The sequence below is a fragment of the Pleurodeles waltl genome, chromosome 5, assembly GCF_031143425.1.
Source record: "Pleurodeles waltl isolate 20211129_DDA chromosome 5, aPleWal1.hap1.20221129, whole genome shotgun sequence".
In the NCBI taxonomy this organism is placed as follows: domain Eukaryota; kingdom Metazoa; phylum Chordata; class Amphibia; order Caudata; family Salamandridae; genus Pleurodeles; species Pleurodeles waltl.
The window spans coordinates 202,102,735-202,124,329 of NC_090444.1; the positions used below are offsets into that span (position 1 = coordinate 202,102,735).

Genomic DNA, 21,595 nt, shown 5'->3' on the forward strand with positions numbered 1-21,595 from the left:
AAATCTCTGCATCCAGATGGACTGAACATCACTGACAATACCACTTGATTTCTGCATATCTGAAGAGTTCTCAGGACTGCATTGATTCCACATTCCAATTGGAATCTTCACTCATGATGCTTTTTGAAAATCCACCAGTGTCAGCTGTGCAGCCACTGAGCAAACCATCTTGTACTACCTGAGGAAGGCGGAAGCTGAAACGTTGTAGTAGAAATATATTTTTGTTCTTTAATGAGATCATCTGTTTGAGTCACTTCTTTCTTGGATATTACATTTTCTTGTGGCTCTTTGTATCCTTTGGGATCCAGATTTTTGCCCTGGCTGGCTGTTGTTTTCTTGTGATCCTGCATCTTCCAGTATATATATATATATATATATATATATATATATATATATATATATATATATATATATTTGATCTATGCCAAGCACCATGCTGTTATTATAGAAGCATTAGTTGTAAAAATAGGTATTCAAGCAGACCCACCAAAATGTAGCCTCATTGCATAGGCCCATCGGGTAACTAGTGAAGATCCAAAAGCAGGATGATCCTAAAGTCCAGTAGGTGCATCAGGTGGAGTTCTACTATAGTCATAATATAGGGTTTGAGATTTGCACTGTATTCATAAATATGTGAATGTGCATTATTTACTGCATTTGTCTCAATTAACGTGTTTTATTGTGTCAGATTTGTTTTCACTGGCGTAACAGAGATAGATAGATATTTAGATACATAATCAAACAATCAATCAGAGCATTTGTAAAGCGCACTACTCAACCGTGAGGGTCTGAAGGCGCTGATGGGTGAGGGCTGCTACTGCTCAAACAGCCATGTCTTTAGGTGTCTCCTGAAGGTAAGTAGGTCCTGTGTGTGTCGCAGGTGGGTGAGAAGAGTGTTCCACGTCTTGGCGGCGAGGTGGGAGAACGATCTGCCACCAGCGGTCTTTCTGTGGATGCATGGGATGGTGGCGAGGGCAAGGTCGGCGGAGAGCCATCTGTTCTGGTCAGGTGTTGTGCAGTGCCTTGTAAACGTTGGTAGGAGTCTAGATAGATAGATAGATAGATAGATAGATAGATAGATAGATAGATAGATAGATAGATAGATAGATAGATAGATTCACTTAGCTAGCATTTTACTAATGTGGATTTCTTTACTGTTTGAAGTTGTTGTGTAGACACCAAACATCATTTCATTTTTCTCTGGATTTAATATTTTAGGAAGACAACCACATGTTAAAATCCCAAGAACATAACAATCAGCGATCACAAATTCTGGCAAAGTGAGTAAATTATGCCTTTATAATGATCAAAGTAATTACTAAAATTCCACATTGCTTCAGACTGTTGACGCTTCTATGTTGATATGCAAATTCGTATAATAAAATAAAAAAATCAAAGCATTTCACAAGGCTCTCAAGCAAGAAATAACCGCGTGCCAAATAAGCAAATTGCAGTTACTTGGATGAAGACAATATCCTGGTAACATTAGTGTCCGTAGTGCTGAGAGGAATTTGCCAAATCTAGATTGGCAATCAAATGTTTGAGCCACATCAGACATTTCTGGTTGCAGAATGAGATGGCCGGTCTGGTCATTTGTGGTCTGACTCCTGGCTTTTGCTTCTGGACGTATTTGCCATTTCTTTTTTGCTTAACTTCTGAGCTGTTTCACTTCCATAAATAACTGAAAATTCTAGTGTTACTATAGGCTTTCATATAGAGCCAGTGGCATGAATAACCATATTTAAAATCTGGATATTCCATATAGCAACAGTGTGAAATTGTTTCCCGCCAATGATATGTCCTAAAGGAAAGCACTTGCTTCCCCTGTGATGCTCTCCGTCGTCAACGTTTCCAGAGACGTGGCCGAGGTGGTGGTACTAACAGCCTTCTTCCTCCTCTCTCCGGTATCCACAGTCCTGAGGGAGGAGGCAGAAAGCAGGCAATGCCTGCAACGTCTGCAAAATTCCCTGTAAGCCATCTCTGCCAACTGCGCTGACAAGGGAAACATGCTGGGGTGACTGCCATCTGCACGTCGCAAAGTCTCTGCTCATGTGTGAGTAGACAGCACATCTTTGGATAGCAAGGGAGAAGCACGGCACAGAGGGTGGTGGGAGTGGATAGCGGGAGGCCAGATATTTTTTTACAACCTGTGGGTGGAGCAAGGTTGAAGGTGCTGGCAGGCCACCGGGTCATTTTTCAACTCGGACTGGGGGAGGAGGATACATCCAGCAGGTGTGTGTGTGGGGGGGGAGGGGCAGGCATTATTTAAATATTTGTGAGAAGCGTAAGCCATGTCTTGGCTCTGCTATTACTGCTCTGTCCAAGCATAGCTACTGAAAGCGGGGAACATGATTTGGGAGCAAAATAAATACCATATTAATTGCAGATGGGCAAAAAGTAAATAGGTTTGTTTTCACCTCATGGTTCTAAGTGACATTTTATACAATGTCACCTTCGCTTTATTTTATGTCTCTCACAATCCATACATGAAAACATCCCTGTTGTTTACTGTTACCCATTTATAATTCTCAAGATCTTAAATGAGAAAAATGACAATATTAATGAACAATGTATACAAATGGAGCACAGGGCTCCCTCTTTACTAATAAGTAATTGGACCTTTTGGCGTGTGATTCCCAAAGGCATGCCAGATAAAGAAAGAGTATTCCTGTAGTATTTCTTTCCATGACCAAAAATGCTTTTGTGAACCAGCCCCTACACCTTCAAAATTCTCAAACATCTATTGCTCAGTAAGCATTTGGAGCTCACAAGAGAATCATAATGAAGCAAGAATGAAAGGAAATGTATTTGGAAGGCTCACAGCATCACAGACTTAAACACAAACTGACCCCTTCTCAGCAGGGCTGGAACATTTGTGAAAGTACTTCTGTGTCAGGAGTGCAGCTCCATAACAATGTGGCATCAAGCGGGCTCAGCATAATAGTCACTGGAGGATCAGTTTCGTTTTGGATGTGTTTTTAGGTTTGCCGTAAGCCAAGACCTTTTGATTTTACAATTTTTTTATTTGTATAATACTTACGTAAAGGGGCTTTTTTCAGCCAGTTCTGTTCATCCATTGGTCTGTTGTTATGTCATTCATATCTTGCTGCCCACAACTACAGCCTTCAACATCGGCCAACGCCTCAGGCTACTTAACCCACTGGTTAAAGGCACTTTGAGTGACTGCATTCTGCACTTCATTCTGTCTTTCACAAGGAGTAAATCGGCACACAAACTAGTTTCCTTCAGGGGCAGTGTTTTTGTTTTTGCTTTATTACTACTTTAGTGTTGCCTTTTTCTTTAGAGCCCGATGTGATAGCAGGATGCTTTTGATATGAGCACAAGGCACATTCCAGCTTTACTGATTGACTGACTGACTGATTTTGTTTAGCGCACAGATTCTCAGCGAGTGTCCCGGTGCTACTGCAAAAGAATGGACTTAGAGCAGGACTTAGAGCTTAAACAGGTGGGTTTTTAGAGCTTTTCGAAAGTTTGCCTCATCCATGAGGGCTCTTAGTTGAAGCAGAAGCTTGTTCCAGATTTTGCCAAAAAGTACCACAAGGGACCCCCACCTTGGTCGCTTTCCTAAAACGGAGGACAACTATCATCCATGTGTTCCCACAGCTTTATCAGTTTCTGTCTCCTACCAATGTTGTTATAAGTTTCTTTGGTAGTGTCTTTTGTTTATCCCACCTCTTCTGTTTCACAACATACTAAATTGTGTTCATTTAAAACTGTTCTGTATTAAGTTATGCCTTCTTTATTTTTCTATTTCTTTCCTTTTTCTTTCTTTTCTTCTTTTTTCTTCATTCCTTTTCTTTCTTTCCCTTCTCTTTCTTTCCTTCTTTCTTGACTACATTTATTCTTTGATTGTTGTTTCTTTTTTTTTCCTTCCATGGTTCTCACATTCTTTTTTGTCTTCTTTTTTATTTCCTTCTTTCCTGTCATCCTTTTTTTGCCTCTTTCCTTCCTTCTTTCTTTCCTTCTTGCTTTCCTGTCTTTCTTGCCTTCTTTCATCCTTTCTAGCCTTCTTTCTTTCATTATTTCTTTGTATCATTCTTTCCATCCTTCCTTCTTTATTTCCTTCTCCCCTGCCTACTTTTTTTTCTTCTTTCCCTTTTTCTTTCATTATTTTTTCTTTATATTTCCTGTTGTATTTCTTTCCTTCATCCTGCCTACATTCTTTCATTCCTACCTTCATAATTTCTTTTCTGCCTTCTTTTATGTCTTCTTTCTTTCTTGCCTTCTTTCTTTTTCCTTCTCCTCTTCTTTTTTGCCTTTATTTCTTCATCCGTTTTTTCAAAGGCAAGAGGCTGGCATCCAATGCCAGATTGATTGGCTTTTTTTTAGGTCTTTGGTAGCCAACATCTTTTCTTTTTACTTTTTACTACAGTTATGAGTATAACATAATTACATGAAGGGGTACAGCCAGATTTCATCCATTGGTCTGTGGTTGTCATTCACATTTTTCCACCCACTTCAGCATGGCACCAAGGGACAATGATTCAGCCATGGACTGACTTCACTGAGTTACACCGTGCTTCCCTTTCACAAGGAGCTCATACACACACAAAGTAGTACCCTTCAGTGCCAGGGAGTAGTACGATATTGTATGCTTTTTAGACGAAAAAAACATTTTTGCCTTCAACCAGTGTTGTTTTTTGTACATTGATGAGGGCCCAGCAGCTACACAAACAGTAGAGTTTTGCAAATCCCATGACAATACAAGAATTGCCAAAAGGCTGGTGGCCAATACCAGACTCATTGGATTTGCCAATGCTTGTTTTCTTCTGGAAGTCTAAAACGTCTTGGGCATTACATGCAGTTTGCCCCTTCAGTAAAATCACTAACTGTATTATTGTCTGACAGTTGTCTGCAGTTTTCATTATGACAATGAACAAAGATATTTCTAATGCCGTTTTATTTAGAGTTTTCTACCACATTTTACTATTTCTTGGTGCTCATTAAAAATCTCACCCACCGTAATCAGACTAACAAGTGACTCTTTTTTATGTTAAAGACTTTCATCACCTTGTTTGCAGCTAACATCATATCTGTTTATGGTCCTTTAGAAGAGAGGTGACTTTCTCTTTCACTTACAGGTACGCATGTTGAAACCACTCTACGCCACTCCACACCTATGCATGCCATTCCACACCACTCTATGCCACTCCATAACACCACACTCTGCTCCCCTCCATGCCACTCTCCTTTACCACCACTAACCTTTAGCCATGCCGAACAACAGCCACACTGGTGTCTAGCATGGCTAAACATATTTGCAAAGCCAGAAGCTCATGTATAGGTGAGACCTATTGGCTTTGCAATTACTTGTTCAGCTTTACTTCTATCTCAGACTACTTCCAGTTCCTCTGAGGGTGGTATCTGTTGTTCAGTATACATTTCCCAATAGCTAGCTTGATTTACGATATGTGCCTTCGATACAGCCTTGGAATTAAGATTTTGTAATTTGGAGCTTGATGTACAAAGGTATTTTACATCTGCAAAGAATGTGATCTGCAAAGTCATATAGTTTGGACTGCAAAAAACTCTTTACTATTTACAAAGGCCCTTTTATTTGTCAGAAATGTTTTTCAACTAGTAAAAGAGTTTTTATGGCACTATCCATTCTGCAAATAGGCGTAGAAAATGGGTCCTGCCAATTTATCCTCTAGATTCTTTGCTTTCTGACTGCCTGGTTTGGAATTTTACTGTGAGTAAGTCTCACCACTTAAGTCTTACTCACCGTTAATTCTGTGGAAATGTGTAGAGTGTAACAAGCAAAGCCTGTCTTTTAAATAAGGCCACTTCTGGGAGCAGGGCAAGAGGCTCTTAGCTGGTTACACCCAAACATGTGAGCACATGCTGTCATAGGACTCTCGTTATGGTAATGAGACTGCTGGATTTGGGCACCACCACTGCTTGTGGATGACTGAGTCAATCCCACTGTGGTTTGGCAAAAGACATCTCAACTCTTTCAGCTAGCAGCACTTCACCCAAACCTTAGGAAGTAAATGTCATTTGTGGCAGCCTGACACGTGACACTCGGTGACCTCTCAGGGAAGTCATGGTCGACAAATCTTAGCCCTTTCTCTCATTAGCAAAAGGTCTCATACACACATAGGCCAAAGAAAAAGATGCAGGATAGTTTTCAATATATTTATTGGAAAGACTGCAATCCACAGTAAAATACATGAGTTGCAATTGTTTGGGAAATGAGATATAGCAAGATCAGGATTGTTACAATCAGTGAAAAGGAAATAAACAACCCAAGCATGTTGGAATATCATGTACATAGGAATCCTACCTAACCTCTAACTTCTAGCAAGAGAATAGCGGTGACAGCCCAATCTGCCCGTACTTAGTCTATGAGGGGAGGACCCACCCCCATTACCTGTGAACAGGGGTCTGCCTGCCGTCTCCTTGGCTGGTTGTAGAGACAAGGCTGAGGTCAGCAATGAAGTGGCAGAAGGCGTGGATGGGTATCCTGGCTGGAATGTCCACTCTAACCTCTTCTAGCCTGTATGATGCTTTTATAAGAAAACATGTCTCAATTCTGTGAAAAAGGCCTGAAGTGAGCATGTGCCTACGTGTCGGACTGTTTACCCATCCTTGTAGCGGCAGTACTGAATAGATTATCATTTACTGTTCTTGTCAACCTTGGGCAGAAGTACATGATGAAATGCTGTGCACAAAAATAATAACAATGCTTTTGCAGAGTAATAACTTATTAGAAAAATAAAACATCCTGCTGAACAGCAGGCTAAACTAAAATGAATAAATTAAATCAGAGCATGTATCTGTGTAAAAGGGCACAGGCCACAGGCCTAAATGAAGCTAAAATATGTATGCCCAGGCAAAGGGCTAAAATGAACCCACTACAATGCGTGTGCACAAGTTTGTGTGCTGAGTATGTGAGACTACTGTCTAACGTAGCCTGGTATCTGCCCACAGGTAACTTGTCATGAAGGGACCCTTGAGGGATTGGGGCTGAGCTTGTTAGACTGCATAATAGGAGTAGACTTTCACAGTGTAGCTCAGCAATGCTTACTTAAAAGGTTCTGTGCTTACTGCATTATGTCTTATGGGTGAAATCTGTACCAGCAGTCAATCTCACCACACTGGTTCCTGGACAGATAGAGCAGAGAAAGGAGCGAGTAAGGTTCCAGTGCAACCAGGGGTTGGCACAACCACCTGCTTATTAAATTAGAAGGGGACAGGATGTGCATGTGGACCCCCTTCCAAAGTCATCTTCAGCCCATTGGATCTCATTCTCCAGGGACCAATGCAAATGAAGTCTGGTCTAGGGGACCCTAAAGTCCTGGGACAGCAACCAGGGTGGAGCACCACCACACTCCGGTGTAGATCTGTGTGCCTCCCCTGCTCACCGTATCCACGACAGAGGGGGTGGATAGCACACCGCTAGCATCACACCATCCTTGCTGACAGTGGCCAGGGAACACCAAAGGCAGCAGCATGGATCAAACTCCAGTCCACTGCATGAGCAGTGCTGCACACATGCAGGAAGGAGGCAGGGCCTATGGAAGCTTTGAAGTTTCCTCAGCAGCCTCAACAGAAAAAACATGGGGGTGCCCCGAATGGGACCAGGAATCCTGTCACCAAGGAAAGAACTCTGCGTGGCCACTGATCAAAAGCACCTGTGGCAGAAAGCCATTAAAAATGTGTTCATCCCCTGGGTGATGGAGTGACCCAAAAGCCGTTTCACGTCTTTAAAGTATGCATTTCTTACCTTGTGTTGTCTTCCCAGGGACGGTCTTGGCACCACCAATGTCATTTTAAAAGTATTTGAGGCTCTGTAGGTAGTGCAACAGCCCTCCACCAGACATGTTTCTGCAAAAGTGCCCTAAGTCTCACCAGGGGGTTATATTGAAGCCCTCTGTAGACACTTTTCATTGTTTCCCCCCCTCCTTGAATTGGAGCCTTTGCTCATAAGATCTGAAATGCAGAGAAACCTGTTGGTTGGTCCTAAAGCTGCAGTGTAAAGCTTTGTTTGAATTGTCAATGCTTTATTGAATGTGTTTACTTGAAGAGTGGGGTATGTACACATTAATGAAGGTAATTAACCCTTTATCTCTTAAGTATGTACTCCCTCCTTAGTGTGTCTGTTGGCCGCTAGCCAACACTGGAGAGGGGTGTAAATGATTCATTTATTTTGTTTTTACCTCAGGCTGCTCAGGAAAAGTGTTTTTTTTCTCCTTTTTTTACTGTAATGACGATCAGCGTGCAGGGCTCATTACCATTAAAAAGTGGAAGGAAAATGAGCATATCTCAGCCTCCCAAGCACTGATTCTCTTGGGATAGGTACCACTGAAAAGAGGGGAATCTCCTCTTTCCCATGGTATTTATGCCCGTGAATCCATGCTTGGGAATCTCCTCTTTCCAATGGTTTCTCTGCCCAGTGGATCCCTGCTTGGGGATCCCCTCAGGGGAGTGAATCCCAAGCAGGGATCCACCTGCTAGGCACCAGGGTTGGGAGGAGCAGCCCCTTCGCAAGTGCTTGTGCGTCCCCCATCGCTCTTAAAAATGTCAGTGTTTCTGCTGCCCAGGAGTCGGATGAAAGGTCAGTACCCCCATTCTGCCCCTTAGGGAAAGCAGAAAGCCCAATAGACACCAGGGAATTAAAAAAGGAGAGGGGGACTACCTACCAGTGGCGAGCCATGCCCCCACCCCAAATAAATGTGGTGATAGTCTTTCAGCCCTCCAGGGAGGGCTACAAAAGCCCACTAGACACCAGAGAATTGTTAAAACAAATTGTGGTTACCCACCACAGGCATGGCCATGTCACCACAAAAAAAAAAAACAGGCACTCTTTCCGCCCCCAGGGGTAGTGGGGCACCGCAGAATGGGTGATTACCCCCAATCTACCCCTTGGGTGGCAGAGAGCCCACTAAACACCACTGCACATTTTTTTCTAAAAATATGAGGTTGGAGACTGCCTGCCATGGGTATGCCCCCACCCACAATACCCACAATAAGTGAGTGTGGTGACAGCCTTTTTGCCCTCTCCCCCAGGCAGCAGATGGAGGTTCCCCCAATATGCCCCTCCCACGAGGAGCAAAAAGCCAGCCACACACATCAGGGAAGATTTTTTGAATGAAATATAGGAATGGGGGTTGTCCCCCATGGGCATGGCCAGGCCCCCACCCAAAAAAAGCAGAGAGTCTTTCTGTGCCTCTGGAGAGTGGATAGGAGTGATTACTTCCAATTTCCCACCACCGTCTGGGCGGCAGATAGCCCCCGAGATACCAGGGATGTTTTAAAAAAAGAATGTAGGGCTGGGGGCTGCCCTCCATGGGCATGACCATGCCCCCACCAAAAAAGAAAGTCCGACCCCCAATCTGCCTCCTTGCGGGGCAGACTGATTGGTAGACACCAGAAATTGCATTTATTCAGTACTTTTGTATGGGGGGGCTCCCTGTCCTGGCACAAGACTATGCTGACCTTCACCCTGGGGCCCAATAGACTTTCTGCCCCCCCCCATGCCGTGGATAGAGGTACTCACCCCCAATCTGCACCCCAGGAGCGGTTAGAAAGCCCACTAGGCAACAGGGATGTCATTCATGCTATATTATTTTTTGGTGTGGAGTGGGTGGGACCCCCTTGGCATGTACCTATGCCCCTCCCACCCTGTGGACCAATAGACTTTTTGCCCCCCCCGAAGGGTGAATAGGGGTATTCACTTCCAGTCCACTTCCTCTGGGGGCAGAATGCCCATTAAACACCAAGGATTTCAAAATGGCACCAACACAAACAAAGCTATGGGAGCGGCCTACCCTGGCATAAAGCCATATCCAGAAGGGGCAATAGTGCATTTCTGCCCCCTTAGGGCAGATAGAAGGTTTGTCCCATTTGAGATGGTTGCTCCAAACCTGTCTACCAAGGAGGTAGAAAGCCCACTAGACACCAAGAATTTTGCAGGGGTGCCAGTGTTGCATTCTAGCACACAAAAACGTAAAAAACACATGTCCCACTTTTTACATACAATGCACCCTGCCCTATGGCGTTTAGGACCTATCTCAGGGGTGACTTACATGTAATAAAAAAGGAAGGTTTAGGCCTAGCAAAAGCTTTATTTTGCCAGGTCAAAATGGCAGTTTGGAACTGCACTTCAGGCTGCAATGGCGGGTCTGAGACTTGTTTTACAGGGTTACTTTTTTGAGTGGCACAGTAAGTGCTGCAGACCTACTAGTAGCATTTCATTTACAGGACCTGGGTACATGCAGTACCACTTTACTAGGGACTTATAAGTAAATTAAATGTGACAATTGGGTGTCGGCTAATTTTTACATATTTAAAGGAGAGGGCATGAGTACTTCAGCACTGGTTAGCAGTATTAAGGTTCACAGAGTCATAATGGCAAAAAAATAAAATTCAGAAAACAGGAGGGAAGAAGGCAAACATTTGGGGAAAGCCCACACCAAGGATGTCAGGTCTTTCTATCTATCTATCTATCTATCTATCTATCTATCTATCTATCTATCTATCTATCTATCTATCTATCTATCTATCTATCTATCTATCTATCTATCTATCTATCTATCTACCATCTTCTGTCTGTCTTTGTGAGCCTCGCTACCTCTCTAACTGTTTTGGGTATCTGTAACAAAGATTTATACAAACATTACAAAACAACATTAGCAAAGGCAAGAGGCTGTCAGACAACACCAGATCATTTTTTTTTTAGGTCGGGTGTTAGTTTGACCATTGGATTTTACTACAATGATGTGTACCGCATAGTTAGTGACAGGGATTTTCAGCCAGACTTTATCCATAAGTCTGTTGCTGTGTCATTGACATTTTTCTTTCACCCACCACCAACTTCAACCAACTTCACTGTGACTGACAACATGTTTTCCACACACAACGTAGTTCTCCTTAATGCCGGGGACTACTATGGTAATGTGTGGCTTTTTGGACCAAAAAAAATATTTTTTCCTTTACTCAATGTTTTTTAGAATGATGAGAGCCCAACAACTTCCACAACCATAATGTTTTCCGAAATCCATAGCAGAACAAAACAAGAATTGCCAAAGTCAAAAGGCAGGCTGCAAAAACCAGACCTCTTGGCTGTGTCAATGTTTGTTTAAAAGTAATAGCCCCACAAGGTGACCATTTTGTATCAGATGGTGTGGAAAACACTGGCCTCCACTTTTACGCGGAGCACCCACAAGAATCTCCACTTTGTGGTGACAAATGAAGAAGAGCTTGCTTTTTATTGAAATTAAGACAAATCGCCAGTCTTGCCATCAGAAGTATCAGAGATGAGCAGGTTGTGCATGCAACCCAGAAATCATGGTGACTTTTTGTCAGGGCCATAGCGAAACAATGATGCTGCAATTAGTCTTTACATTACAAAAAGAACACCTCTACTTGCTATTCTTGTTGGAACGCTGGTGCTTTGATCATGAGATCAGGCAACCAATGTTCCAATACAAAGTAGTCTACTGCTGCCCAGTTGCACCGTTAATGAGGAGGGGGCGGCGTGCAGGGGAGAGTTCAGCGCGCGGGAGTGGATTTAAAAAAAGAAATTACAAATAAATCAAATAAAGACTTACCTCGCTCCACGCTGCGCTGCTCCTGTCCTCCGTCTCGCTGGCACTGCAAGCACAGGCTCCCAGCTTTCACTGTGCCAATCCTGATGCTGCTCTGAGCAGCGTTAGGATTGGCTGGGAGCACCCTGGCTGGGCACTCCCACTCAGACTGGAAGCCTGTGCAGGCTCTCTCCAGCCCAGCAACCCAGTTGCTGGGCTGGAGAGAGCCTACAGCGCATGTGTGTTTGGCCGGCCAAAGACGGATGGCCAAACACACATGCACTCTGAGGGGAGTGCTCTGTGCACTCCCCTCCAAGGCTGTCATCCCCTATGTCAATCCCCTTTCACCACAAAGGAATAATAAACCTGGTTTATTATTCCTTTGAGGTGAAAGCGTTGCAGCTTCTGCTGCTGGCGGGGGGGGCGACACTCCACCACCCTAATGGAGGAGCGGCCCTGCTTCTGCCTATTTATCTGTAGTAATAGCTTCACTGAAAAATACATTGAGAGAAATGCTCCAATATGTTTGATAAGGCTACACGTCCCTACCAATATCAGCAACCTAGTGCCAATGAGGGAACCCTTGCACCATGGAGCAAGGGTGTCTGCGTTACAGGAAGGATTGTTTTGTGCAGGAAAGCACACCTTCCTACACAAAAACTATCCTTAGAGGCCTATTCCTCTTTCCAGGTGTGCTGCAGAACGTAGCACACCTAGAAAGTGGAAATAATGAAGAGAAATAAAGATGTTTCTACTCGTTGCACCTCTGGTGGGAAGGCGTACAATTATGGTGCATTCCCGGGTCTACCAGTGTTGGCAAATCTGGGAATGTCTCAGAATACATGAGTGGATATATGGCGACACCCACACTCCACCCATGTAAAGCCCTCACCATGGAGAGTAAAGCAAGCAGCGACTTGCGCTGCCATGCGTTATTCCAGATTTATCAAGCCATTCAAGGCCACGCATGTTGGCTTTAAATGGCTTGGTAAATCTCATCTAGGCTTTGTGTCGCTCTTGCATTACCTTGCGTGGCACAAGGGTAACACAAAACTTTGATCAATATGGCCCTGTCTCTTTCTTTTAATGTAACACACAATGCACTGTTTTGCTACCTATGGATGGGGCGTCACTGAAAATAATCCTGTCCAAATAACGCTATAGACACATTCTGATCTGCATGCATTTCTTCAGTGCATATGTTGCACTTGAGTGATATGTATGTGAACTTAACAGATACGAGGCCTCATGAAACCAATACTGAAAAGTATCAAGATTAACATATGGTTGTCATGATACCCGTGGTCTATGAAAAGCTCAAATGCCACAAGGAGATGCTGCTTCAAAGCCTCTCTGTGTTTCACAGTGCAGGTGGCATTCCGCCTGCACTTTCAAGAGGGGAGAGATATCCACTTGCAGTCGGGTGCAGTGAGCATCCACCTGCAGGGGGATGGCTGGGTAGTACATGGAATCCCCTTCCTCCCTCCCAGAGGGCTGCCTTTAGAAAGCTCACTGAAAGGGTGCCACTTTTTTGTGGCACACTTTCAGTGCACCGCCTAAAGGCATGTTTGCTTCTGCACTCACATCAGCGTGAGGAATTCAATGACATGCCATGGCATAGCATCAAGCCGTTGTGTGTTCTTTCATGAAAAAAACACAAAATCACAAGTTCTGTCATTTATTTAGAATTATGGAGAGGTTTCTAGAACTTGCATGGAATGATCTGCTCGAGTGATGTTGCCATGTTGCTGAGCGCTATAAAGTCTGCTGAACCCTGGACTTTTTGCCTAAAAAAAACATATATACATTTAAAAAACAATGAAAGGTAAGGAAGGGTTGGAACAACAGCTAGAATACTGAACTGCACTGATTTTTAATTGTATGTGCAAATGTGGTTAGGAAAAATGCTGTTGCTTACAGTGCATAGGACACAATTACTGATGTGGGCTGGCCCTTCTCTTATGCTGTGTGGTGGGTTGAAAAGCAAAGAGTGAATGACAGTGTAATTGACCAATGACAAAAAAAACAATACATGAGCATATTAGATATTACTTTTTAAAATACAGAAAACAGTCTTGCAAGACTACTAAAGCTGTCTCAAAGGACAGCCCTAATAAGTACTAGGTTATCTATTCCGCATAAACTTCTTTATGTCCATAAAACGCCTATCACCTTGTACATATAGTGGGACTTTACATACATTGTTTCACTTCCTGTGCTCTTGCAGGGGTCTAAGATAATGATGTGACATCACTTTCTTTGATGTCCCTAAACTAAAGGTGGTGTGAGATTACTGACATTACTGAGACCTGGCTCTCACCAGTCATGAGGATATCAAAAGTTGAGAGAGATTGAATCCTGTGCTTGCAAAATTAGGCTGTGCTTGACATGATTGTGTATGGGCAGGGCTGGCTTTAGGGCAGTGCTACCCGTGCTGCAGCACTGGGCGCTGACCTGGATGGGGGGCACTGACCTCAGAGAGGGCACTATGTTTAGCAATAAATTACTATTTAAAAACATCTGCTGCAGAGTTCCTTGGGCCTCCAGCTTTCAGGTAGCAATAGAAATGTCAAAATAACTCACGATGAATGTTCTCGGCAGAGAAAAAGAAAGAGTTTTATCTAGTGGCAGTTTAGACTCGCCATAAAGTAGCGCAAAGGGTTAATGTGCCTGCTGCAAAGAACAGATCTCTATTTTATGAGGATAGCTGAGTGAATTAGTAAAACCAGCCTTTACAAGCACTTTAAAACAAATGATGTTTCTGTCAGAGAAGGGCTATGGAGAGATGAGGGACACTTTTGCCGGGTGGTAGTGAGGTATTTCGAGGGTTGGGGGGCGCCAAAAAAGCCTGTTGTACTGGCTCCACCAGCGCTAAAGCCTGCCCTGTGTATGGGTATCTCTGCATTTCAGTTTTCAGGAGACTGAAAGTGTGTAGCCGTTTAATCTCAGTTCTGCACGCGTGAAATTGTGTTTGTTTTGTTTTTACAATGTGGTCTTTGCCTGATGACTGTCTATTTATTTCTTTGTGTGCGTGCATGTGTGATGAAGAATGTTGTTGTGTTTTAACTGATTAATTGTGTGCATACAGGGGAATAGAGTAGCTGATGTGATTATGTAATATGCCCTTTTCACACTTGGCAGATCTTGTGGAATTCAATGGAACAGTTATTCCAAGTCAATTTACAAATTAATGTAGCTACCTTGGCCAGCAGGCCTCTGGGTATTTCACAAACATAAATAAAACGGACAACGTATAAAGTTAAAGTGAAAACATAATAAAATACAAAGCATTGTAAAATAAACTCGTAAAAAGTCAGAATAAATATATCGCCAGAAAAAAAGTGGAAGGGAAATTGATTTAGGTGAAGGGCGGCTTGGACACATGCATGTGGAGACAGGGGTTAGGGATGGATTTCATAAATGTTTCACTTTCTTTATTAGGGGATCGATAAAAATAGGGGTCTTGATTGAAAGGGCATGGGGCCAGAACTGTTTCTATGTAATTACAGAAACATCTAGGAGCCTGGATAATCCTAGGTGGTAATTGCACAGTCAGTAAATATTGAAACCTCAGTGTGAGGTATTTACATGGATGTCCAATTACCTTATCATTACCTCAGCATTCTAAGCTCAGACACCAGAGTGAAGGAGAATACTTGGGAGTCTCAGCCTGGCTGCCCAAGAGCAGGACGAAGGCTCACCTGCTAGGGCAGCCGGGCTACCCCCCAGGGGCGGTTTCTTCTTGAGGGCGGGGAGCATCGCCACCCTGCCCGCTGCGAGTTGCTCTGGAAAAAATAGAATGGCAATGAAAAGATTTCATTGCCATTTTTTTCCCCCGCGGCGCAAACCAGCCCAAAAACATGTTGGGCGTGTTCTTTGCTGCCGGCAGCAGAGGACTGACTCTGCTTCTGGCAGCAAAGCACTGGAGCAGTGCATGGCAGGGGCGCTCCAAAGAGCGCATGTCACTTTGAAACTCTCCACTCTCCAGGTCTGAGACCAGACAGAGGCCTTCAGGGCCTGAAGGAGCATCCAGCCAGGGTGCTCCATCCAATCCAGGTACTTCTTTCCTGCTGGTTAACAGCATGAGAGCAGTGTCTGGATTGGTTAGGGGAGCTCTTCCGGCATCGGAGAGCAGAAGCACACGGAGGAGGAGCACAGCCGGTGGGTAAGTGCCTTTTTTTTATTTTTACTGTGTAGTGCTTGTGTAATGCATGTGTGTAATGTATGTATGTGTGTAGTGCATGTAAGTGTAGCGTTTGTGTTATAGTAAGTGTTACTTGGGCTTTAGGAGGGAGGAGTGCTTTACTTTGGGGTTTTGGAGGGAGGGGATGTTTTAAAAAAAAAATGTTTGCGAAATGTTAGGGCACTTCCCTCGCCCCACTACTTAAAAAAGGTACAAGTTGCCGCTGCTACCCACTGCCCAGCAACACCAGCAGAGCTGCTTTCCTGACATAACATGCGTTGGAGGGTTTTTCATGAATGATGGTAGGGTCCCCTAAATGCACACATCACTCCTCTGAGCAAGTCTCAGACTGCTTTGCTACATTACCCTGGTATTCAATTGCTAAAAGACATACTTGGTTTGTGATATCGAGGCTCCAAGGCACCAAAGAAGGAACAAAAAACACGATTAACACAATTAGGGTCAAGTAACTACTGAATGAATACCTTGGTACATACAACAGTAGCCCATTAACCTACCTCTGAGCCCCCAGCACGAGCCCGCTGCTTGCCCGGAGTCCTTCTCACTGGAGTGGCACTCAAGGTTTCCCTGGCCCTGAATGCGCTGCGTAGGTGCTTGTCTTTAGGGCAATTCCGTTTTACTCTTGATTTTTACCTTTAATTTAATTAGTTGCTTATCCTCCGTTCGCATTCCCCGCTCTTCCCGCTCCCTCCTTTTTTCCACCCCCACCTCCACACAGCTCCAACCACCCCCAGGGCTACTTATGGAGGCCAATGCACGGCCGTGCCGCTGGCGCGCCTAAGGCAAGCCTGTCCGTGCCCATCCTCGCCTGGACTGCGCCCAGTGCCAGGACCTCTGGGCCTCCCACCATCCTCCCATACACCGCCAAGGACCTCTTGACCCTAGATGCTGGCACAACAACCGCTTCACTGACTCGCAGCAAAAGGACCTTTCACCTGTCACCTCTGCTGCTTCTCGTGCTGCACAAGACTTCCTGCCTGCAGAAGAACATACGTGAACTAGCCCACACTCACCCCGCACTCCTCCAGTGTATCCTGTTCAAGGCCTGGTCGCTCTACAGGCATTTCGTAGAGGTCTGGGACACCATCTCCACCCTCGCCCCTGACGTGGCCTTCATCACAGAAACTTGGCTCAGCCCAACCACAAACCCCAACACCACAGTCACAACCCTCATCTACCAACCAACGGGACACCCCGTCCAGTTTTCTGCAATGCCATCCCCAAGCTCATCACCCCCCTGGCCATAAATTCCCAGCACTACATCTTGCTCGGCAATCTCAATTTCCACATTGATGACCCCAAAGACACCAACACCGCCATCCGCCTCGAGAACCTCAGCAACACCGGCCTCACCCAACTAGTCACCTCACCCACTCACAAAGCCAGATACACACTTGATGCCATCTTCAGCTCTAGCAACAGAATCAAGCTCACCCACAACACAGAGCTCACCTGGACCGACCACACCATTGTCCACTTTACCTTCTCAGGCACAGATCAACATGCATCCACCACAACCAATAGAGCCAAAACGCAATGCACCCAATCCCTCCACATCTCACAGCCCCAAACCTCAACAGATTCCAACTAGGCTGTCTAGAACTTCGCCACCTGGATCACTAACTGCATAGATGAAATCGCCCCCTGAAACCAGCCAAATCCATCAAAACCTCGTAACGAGCTAGTTGATACACCCCAGAGCTCAGAACTGCCAAGCGCAGTTGCTTCCAATGCAAGAAGCAAAGGCGAGCCTCCAAAGAGCCCTCTGACAAAGCCACATACAAAGCAGCCCTCAGTGAATACCACAGACACATCAAAGTAGCCAAGAGAGCATCCATCACCAACCACCTCAACTCCACGGCCAACCACACTAAGGAACTTTTCAAGATCGTCAAGGACTTTGCCAAATCTCCTGCCACAGAAAACACTATCCATCCCTATCAGAAACTCTGTGAATTTCTCTTGGACTATTTCCTCAGCAAGATACCCACAATCTACAACAACATTGACCCTGAACGCATCACCCTCAGTCTCATCAACCCAGAGTAATCAGAAAATATATTGACTGAACACTCACCACCTGGACCCTCTCTCACTGCCCAGACCACCATGACCATCATATTGTTCATCCACTCCGGGACCCCCAAAGACCCCTGCCCCGCCATCTCTCCAACCTCTGCCCCAACTCCATCAGCACATAACTTACCAACATCCTCAACACCTCCATCTCCACAGCAACTTTCCCAGACAAAAGGAAACCCGCGGAGGTGAGACCCCTCTTGAAAAAGCCCTCAGCCAACCCCAGCGACCTTAAAAACTACCGACTGATATCCCTCCTCCCTTTCTCTGCCACAGTACTAGAGAAGGCCATCAACAAACAACTCACGAGTACCTGGAACTCAACCAAGTCCTCAACTTATCTCAATCCTGATTCCATGCAACCCACAGCATGGAGACTGCACTTATTGCTGCCGCAGACAACATAAAAGGTCTCCTCAACTGTGGAGAAGTCTCAGCCCTGACTTCCTCAACCTCTCAGTGGTGTTTGACAATGTCTCCCACCACACCCTCATCGTCAGACTCCACACCATCGGCATACTGGAAAATGCCTTCAAATGGATTGCCTTCTTTCTATCTGGATGAATGCAGAGCATATAATACCATCTCCCTTCTTCTCCGCACCTAAGGACATCACCTACAGCGTATTCGGGGATCCTCCCTCAGCCCCATCCTGTTCAACATCTACATATCTACATGTCCCCCCTTGCGGACATCATCAGATCCCACGGCCTCCACATAATCTCCTACGCTGATGACGCCCAACTCATCCACTCCCTCTAGCCAAAATCAACTTTCTTGGGGCCATGACAGACGTAACCAAATGGATTAGATAGCTGCCTCAAGCTTGACTGTGAAAAAACAGAAGTACTGATCTTTGGTAACAACTCCTCTACCTGGGACCACAGCTGGTGGCCAGCAAAACTCGGACCCACGCACACACCAACAACCCAGGCACGCAACCTTGGGATAATACATGACAGCCAATTGACAATGAAACACCAAATCAACACAGTCACCTTTGCATGCTTCTACACCCTCTGCATGCACGCAAGATCTTCAGATGGATCCCCACCGACTCCAGAAAAACCGTCACACAGGCCCTCACCTCCAGCCACCTCGACTACTGCAATGCTCTCTACACCGGACTGTCCACCCAACTCCTCAGAAGACTCCAGACCATACATAACACCGCAGCCAGGCTCATCCTGGACCTACCAAAACAAACCCACATCAGCCCCCACCTCATACACTTCCATTGGCTCCCCATCCAGAAAAGATGCGAGTTCAAGACCTTCATGCATGCCTTCAAAGCACTGAACGATCAAGAACCATCTTATATCAACCACCGCGTAAACTTGCACCCGCCCGGAAGACACCTGCGTTCCTCCACACTGGCCCTTGCACCCCCCCCCATCTGCCGCCGCCACACCGGAAGCCGATCGTTCTCATACACTGCCTCCAAGGCCTGGAACTCCCTACCGCTACACCTCCAAACGGCACCAACCCTGACAGAGTTCCAGAAAAAGCTCAACACCTGGCTTTTCTACGCAGACAAGGCACCAAAGCCCCCAGAGACCCTCAGGGGTGACCGTGAGCTCTCTACAAATGAATTGATTGATTGATTGATTCTCCGTTTTAAGGTGTACAAACTAAAAATGTGCTGTGTCCGCTCCTACAATGTACACCAGGTTTGCCTGATTAGAAAATGGCCAAAGAAAACTACTCAGGGTGTGGTATTTAACAGGAGGATAACGATCTCTTATTCGTTCTGCATTTCAGGCATCAGAATGGAAGATAAGAAAGTAATAACTCGTGCTTTCAGCAAAAACATTTGGAGAACGGTATAACTGTGTTAACGTGTCCCTCTATGATAATTTATTACACATCAGGACTCGTTTTAGGCCAATTAATCTTTTGACCCAGTTGAGAAACACCTTAGGACGAGATAGCTAATCAGCATGTCAATCAAAACGTCAATAATGTCATCAATATTTATCACAACAATGTATTTCACTTTAGTCAATTACATTTAATTAATTCAAGACAATACTGTGACCTTTCAGTCATGAATAACCACACCGGTTTAGTATAATTTTTGTAATATTTATTCCCTATTAGTTACATTACTAATAGCATGTTTATTAATGTCAAAACCAATAAGCACAATAGCATAGTCACGATATGGCAACTCTGATAAGACTTCATCAAAGCAAGAATCACAAACATCAGAATATAACACGGCGTGAACATAAACTATTTTTAGCCGAGTATCCTCAACAAGCATTGGATCAGTCATTTGTCTATTTGCGTCAGTCTAGTGAACCCCTCACTTAATGTCAGAGTCACCAGATCCTCTGGGTCTGCGCACGTTCCCAACACGTCCACCACTGAACAGCTCCAAGACTCTGATAGATAAATCACAGAGGCTAAGAGAGTTCAAGAGAGGAAGAAGGGATTAGGAAGGGAAACAGCTGGGAAGGAGACCTTTAGTAAGAAAAAGGTTAGAACACACAATATGAAAATTATATCTCCTGAAATCAATACTAGACTATGACTCTAAGCATAGTCATTCTGAAAACATGAACAATCTAAGAATTAAGCTTAAAATGACTAAGTTTCAAGATGGCCGGATACCTGTAAGGGAATCAAGATGGATTAAATGAAAACTTTCTTATTCAAGTACTTTCCTTTACATGAGAATCAGAAAAACATTCTGACTAAATTTTAAACCAGTCATATAAATCCTTTTTTGAGAATGCATACTAGGACCATACAATATTGCATCTAGACACTCTGATATTCTGTGTACTCTTAAAATGTTTCAACACAAATTGCGCATATTGTAGATTTTTATATAATAAACACCATAAAAGGATTGTGCACCATGAATAACACAATATGGATTCAGAAAAAACAAATCACATAACTTGTCAACTCGAATATTACGTGATAAATATCGTAGAATAGTGGCATACAATAAACAACATGAATTAAACTTGAGGAGAGAATCGTGTGTCTTGCCGATTCGAGTGTCACCATGTAAAAAGCCAAGAAATGGTAGTACACAATGAATATCAAAGTCAAATCATCATTAAACGAATCGCGCGTCTTGCCGATTCGTAAACCACGATGTAAATGCCAAGAAATAACAGCTCACAATGAATAACAAGATCAAAGTACAATGAAACGAATCGCGAGTCTTTTGCCGATTCTTAAGCCACCATGTATATGTCAAGAAATGGTAGCGCTCAATGAACAACAAAGTTAAAACACAATAAAACGAATCGCGCATCTTGCTGATTCTTAAGCCACCATGCAACTGTCAAGAAATGGTAGCGTGTAATGAATAACAAGATTAAATTATCATGAAACGAATCGCGCGTCTTGCCGATTTGCAAGTCACCCTGCAAATGTCACAAACACTCAAGCGCATATTTCATAGGCGCAAAGTACTCTGTCAAATCATAAAAGAATTAGGCCCAAGAACATGAGAGTTCTCTATAACGGAGTCGGGAGGCCAGCCCAACCACCGTCTTACCACCCAGAACAAGGATCTCCAAATGAAGAATGAAAGTCAGATGTCTGGAAGATCAAATAGGCCACCGGGACAGGAGCTCAGGAAGTAGCTGCTGCTCTGCACCGGGGCCTCTGAATAGTGAGCACTTGGAGCTGGGCTGGCTCCTTTTTATAGAGTCTTGGCCCAGCCCACAACCACACCCAGGCATGTTGCAGGGAAAGTCTCTAGAAAGCCCTGGAAAGGGACCACACCCTAACACAC

The 21,595-nt window shown here is 44.4% G+C and overlaps 1 protein-coding gene across 2 annotated transcripts in view; it reads left to right on the forward strand.

Moving 5' to 3' along the window:
- Positions 1-21,595, forward strand: part of LOC138295533 (spermatogenesis-associated protein 7 homolog) — a 1,079,396-nt gene that overhangs the window by 614,996 nt on the left and 442,805 nt on the right. For both annotated transcript variants that reach the window (XM_069233895.1, XM_069233896.1), the window contains exon 8: positions 1,219-1,280. In XM_069233895.1, coding sequence (XP_069089996.1) covers positions 1,219-1,280 — 62 coding nt within the window. The remainder of the gene's footprint in view (positions 1-1,218; positions 1,281-21,595) is intronic.